General features: G+C 31.7%; 1 protein-coding gene across 1 annotated transcript; it reads left to right on the top strand.

The window, feature by feature from the left end:
* Positions 1 to 2849: 2849 nt before the first annotated feature.
* LOC123195200 (gamma-glutamyl peptidase 5-like) lies at positions 2850 to 4844 on the top strand. Its single transcript, XM_044608848.1, has 3 exons — positions 2850 to 3329; positions 4232 to 4567; positions 4650 to 4844. The coding sequence occupies exons 1-3, from the start codon at positions 3009 to 3011 to the stop codon at positions 4749 to 4751; spliced, it is 759 nt and encodes a 252-aa protein (XP_044464783.1). The 5' UTR covers positions 2850 to 3008; the 3' UTR covers positions 4752 to 4844.
* The last annotated feature ends 810 nt before the right edge of the window (positions 4845 to 5654 follow it).

The raw sequence follows: 5654 nt of genomic DNA, 5'->3' as shown, positions 1-5654 counted from the left end.
CAATAGACTAAACCTTGGGTGAGAATAAATCTTTTGGCCTATATTTATAAGGAAAAAAAAGTCTCTCTTGAATTGTTGTGTTTTAAAAGTATGAATCTTGTTAGTTAATAATGGTTAACAGATTAACTAGTGTTAATTAACATTAAAAAAAAAATTTAGACTTAATTTTTTGTATTTGAAACCATGGTTTTGAAACCCAAAGTAGATCGAATTGGTCAATTTGATGGAAACCTGATGGCAAGTCTAGTGTGAGTAAAGTTTTAAAAATGTTCAAACCATTAGATCATTTTGCACTGCGATTGACTTGAATCCAAACTAAACTAGCTCGATTTGACTTGATGTTTGGTTCGATTCACGCCATATTAAACTAGAGGTTCAGTTCAATAACTCAATTTAAGTTCAACTTGAATTTTCATTCACTTATACTATTATTTTGCTGGTAACACTATTTTTACCACTATTGACATAATTCATCCCATGGGTCACACTATCACCCTTATCAACGACTCTCTAACAATATTTTTGATTAGTTTAGACAAATTCAAACTCAAACAAATAATTTATTGGACTTAAATTGCCAATTAATTAATTTAATCAAATGATTGTCTTGAAATCTCGACAAATCACTAAATTCAAACAAACACAATAAAATTTATTTGTCCTCCCACAATCATAATCTAACTAACACGTTATTAATCGTCCATTAATGCTTATATGATTGTAAATAATAAATAGATCTTCATAAATTTAGCTATTTGGCTGTTTCCCAAACTGTTTAATCGGACAAGAAAGCGATAAAAAAATTGCTAGTAATCACGTGTATCATCTTGAAATAACGAGACAATAATTCATCAAAATTGAAATTGTATAATAATATTAATTTTAATAATAATTGTCACCTTCTTTTGTTAATATTTATATAACAATGTCCGTCCCTAATAGATACCAAGGGTTGCCCATAAATTATTAGAATAATATTGGATCCCCTGAGAGATAAGATATAATTTCAATTTATATATAACATGATTACGTATTTACGTGGTTAAATCATTTATCATATGTCTATATGAAATGAATAGGGTTATATGTGATTTTAAACTGGCTCTTGCTTGGATCGTGGCTAAAATCAAAAGATCCGAGTTTTAGTAGGGATGGCTCCAACTCAATTCAATCGATCATTTTTTCTTTGATAGAACTTTTCCAATAAACTCATCATCAATAGAGTCCTTAACTCAGCTAAGATCAGACTGATTCCAACCCAAGACATGAAACTAGGGTCTGTATAAAATTATGGCATAACTCATACTTTCAATAGCATCAACAGATTAAATCTTATCCATATAAAATTTAACACGTTTTTGTTCATTGCTTGCACAAACTTTTTTTAAAAAAAAATTAGAATCATAGTGAATTCCTTACCCTTTTTTTAAAAATAATTATTAGTGTTTCTATAACGATACTCATTTATAAGTTTAAAAAGCACATTTTACTAATTATAGTAAGTAATACTACTAACATATGAACAACATAGGATGACAAATAATTTGAATGAAAATTTTGGAATATGTTTTTAGAAGAGTAGGGATAAAATCGAGTTAACCATGGTGACTGTAATTGTTTCCTTTGAAATAATCTGATTTAATTTCTCAGAGTGGGAGCTTCAAAAGACTGCAAACATACGCAAATACTCCAAAGATTTAGTGCCCCAAATGCAAGAAAATATATAAGATTTTATTCGGTAGACAAAGAACCGTGGTGAATTTCAAGTGGTGCTGTTTCACGTTTATTAATTCAATGGCTGGTTTATCTTACCATTTTATTTGTTGCATAATAATACCTTTAAATTTTTTAAAGAATTATCCAAATTCAGGAAGTCCAAATATGGATTCGAGATATGAATTTTCCAGGAGAAGAGTGTGGGGCAAAGCCATCACGGTACAGATTATATCAAGCTCGACTCAAACAAGCCTGAATAAGCTCTGCTCAAACAAGTCCGAAATAAGCTCGACTAAAATAAGTTTAAGCTAGAGCATCAAATTTAAATATTTTTTAGCTCAAGCTTGAGTTTTAGAGGTGTTTTGTTAGTCAAGCTCATGAGCCAAGAAGTTTTCGATATGAATTAATTAAAATGATATTATTTTGATTAATATATCTTAAAACAATGTCGTTTTAGTATCAAGTTGAATTTAAAACTCGATTTAAACATAAACTCAAACTAAATTTAAACTAAGTTAGGCTCAACTCAAGTTGAGCCGAGCTCGAGTTTTGACGAGTTTAAATTTTGACTCGGTTTGAATTTAACCTTAATTCTACGAATAAACTTTTTATTACATGTACATAAATAAATACAACAACTAGCAAGTAGAATAAAAACGACTTATGATTAAACAGGTACCACTTGTGATCTGTTGTGAACATCTGACTTGCTAGTACATATATTAAATATAAAAGTTGTATTAAAGAGTATGTAAAAGTGGATGAATATACCGCAAAATAGATAGAACAAAGAAAATCTCATTCTTGGCCATGTGATCTTTTTCTTCCATATGTATAGTGAGATTTTACCTCTATACCTAGTTTTTTAGTATCTGTACATTTTGCTGCGCATTTTACTTGGGTTTCATAAAAGTCTTATATTCTATATTCTTTGTCTTCCCACCATATTTCTAATCTCACGTTTCATTTGATCTATCAAAGTCCTAAATTCTTCCAAGCATTAACTCTAGTCTTCTACAGGAATTACAACAGACGTGAAAATGCGATTTTGCCTAACTCGCTTGGAAAAAGAGGTATCCATTGCCACTCTGCTCTCAAAGCAATATTTCAATTCTCGAACAAAAGAATTCCTTCTGTCTCAACCACTTTTTCACACTACAGGATTTCCGTAATTGTTTGGGAATCTTTTGTGGGCTAGCTCTATAAATTGGCTATCCCTTCTTCTTCTCTGCAAGTACAAACCAACAACTTGCTTCTCTAAATCTTGCTCTTTTACTTTCTTGGTGAAGAAGATGAATGATATTGTTATGAAGGAGAAGCGATATGCTCTTTTTTTGGCAGCAAGAGACTCTGATTATGTGAAGAAAGTGTATGGTGGATACTTCAATGTGTTCGTTGCAGCTTTTGGAGAAGGAGAGAGATGGGATTTGTTCAGAGTTGTTGAAGGAGAGTTCCCTGACATGAATGAGCTTCACAAATACGACGGATTTGTCGTCAGTGGTAGCCCTTCTGATGCCTATGGAAATGACTACTGGATTGTCAAACTTTGCTTCTTCCTCCAAACCTTAGATTCCATGGAGAAAAAAGTTCTCGGCATTTGCTTTGGTCACCAGGTAACCATATTTCCAAAAACAGTTATATTCATTGTCTTCGGTTAACTAGGGTTGGATTCGATGAGACCGACAACTCAGATTGAATCCACGACTTTGTTTGAATGAATTGAATTTAAGTTGGAGTTCTAATTCAATGGCTCTATCCATTTATTTATTTGATGATATTATTCATCTTGTTAATGATATTTGTCACCATTTTGATGATGCTATTCACACCGACCATTCAATGAAATTATGCATTAACTCAAATGAGCTCGAGTTTAAGCTGGTTTCAAACTCGACTCCAATCAAATCCACCCTTTCTATAGACATTTTGATTCCACAAATAGGGACAGATACAAATCGAGCTAAACCTAAACATCCTTTGGTTGCAGTTTGACTCGAAAGAAAATTGGGGCAACTAAAATTCAATTCAAGTTCATTAAACCAAAATTTAGGGTAGCTTGAGTTCGGCTTGGTCCTTAAGTTTAAAGTTTGAAATTTGGTTCAAGTTTGTGGCTTAGATATTTTTATTCGAATTCATTGTTTGAATTGACATCTTATTGACAAAACAACATCGTTTTATCAAATAATAAATAAAATGACAACATTTTGACAATTGTTTGATATGATTTAAATCAAACCATAAGCCAAACGCAAACCAAATTTACCCATCACATGACTCGTAAGCCAGATCAAGTTAAACTCCTTCTAGCTCAAGTTTGACTCGGTATTAGAAACGAACTTACTCTTTTGAATCAAGTTCAGCTCAAATTTATCTAAATGAAATTGAGTCAAATCAAACCAGTTTTTGAGACCTGATCAATTTGGTTTAGATCCAACCCTATCTACAAACTCATATATGAAAATTTCTTCAATAATTTACGAAACTTTTGTGTGATTCTATGTATTTTTATTTTCAGGTTTTGTGTAGGGCATTGGGTGGAAAAGTTGGGAAGGCTTATACAGGATGGGATATTGGACTGAGGAGAGTGAGAATGGTGAGGGATTTAAGAACATGCAGCTTCTTGGAAGAATTGGGAGAAGAAATCCCACAATTTCTTTCTATAATAGAATGTCATCAAGATGAGGTTTGGGAGCTGCCTTCAGGAGCAGAAGTGATAGCATTTTCTGATAAAACAGGAGTTGAAATGTTCACCATTGGAGATCATATTCTTGGCATCCAAGGCCATCCTGAATACACCAAAGACATTCTTTATAATCTCATTGATCGCCTGCAAAATGACAACTGCATTCAGGTAACTAATAATTATATTCCTTAATCAATATAATCATGTTGGTGTTCGATATTAATTAATTTTAATTAATGATTAATTGCAGAGTGATTTTGCCGATAACGCCAGGCTTGGATTGGAGATAGCTGAACCTGATAGACACTGTTGGGAAAAAATTTGCAAGAATTTTCTCAAGGGAAGAATATAGAGAGAATAAAAATAAAATTTGCCTTTAATGTTAATTAATTATGCTCAAGCTCTCTAATTGTAAGTTCATGGATCTAAATATATAATGAACCAACATGGTTAGAAAATATCATTTTTGTCAAATATAGTAAACAGAGTAATACTATATACATAAACAGTCAATATTAACATATTAATTGTTGTATCATCTAATGATTGAATTATTTAATTATTTATTTTAATTATTTGCACAATGTCATTAATAGGTTGAATAATATTATTAGAAGGATGAACCATATCACAAAGAAGATAAATAGTATCCTTGAACGGGCAAACGAACTGAATCAAACGGAACTAATGAGTTTAAGCTTTGCTTGAAATGGTTTCATTCAAACCGAGCTAATTCGAATCGAATCTATCCTTATATGCGGTGTTGATACTATCCATTGGGCAATGCATTTTGCAAAGAGAATAATGGAACCCTATTCTCAATGTTGGACAGAAAGTTGATGGAGGAACCTTAAGATTAAGAATTTAAGGGCATGGCTAACGTAACTCGGTGCTCTCATCACGAATATTTTTTCTTTTTGTGGTTGCAGCAGCCAATGTTTTTCATATGGAAATTCTGAATTCACCTTGCCAAGATTCAAGCCACATGAATTTGCAGGCAATTATTTTGCATTGGCTAAATAATTAAGGCCAAAGGACTTTTTCCACCCAAAGTATGTTGTTATCTCAAATTTCCACCCTTTACTTTTAAAAAACCTATTTTCCCACCTATGGACAATTAAGTTGGTTGGTTTTAAGGATAAAATAATCATTTTATTTATAATAATAATAATAAACTAAAATTTGATCTCTTTTTCCCTCATAAACTCTAAAACTTAACAATTTTCCTCATAAACTAAGTTTTATAAAACAATAT

The sequence above is a fragment of the Mangifera indica genome, chromosome 13 (assembly GCF_011075055.1).
Source record: "Mangifera indica cultivar Alphonso chromosome 13, CATAS_Mindica_2.1, whole genome shotgun sequence".
Classification (NCBI taxonomy): domain Eukaryota; kingdom Viridiplantae; phylum Streptophyta; class Magnoliopsida; order Sapindales; family Anacardiaceae; genus Mangifera; species Mangifera indica.
The sequence above is the reverse complement of the archived record's forward strand: the minus strand, read 5'-3'. Positions and strand labels throughout refer to the sequence as shown.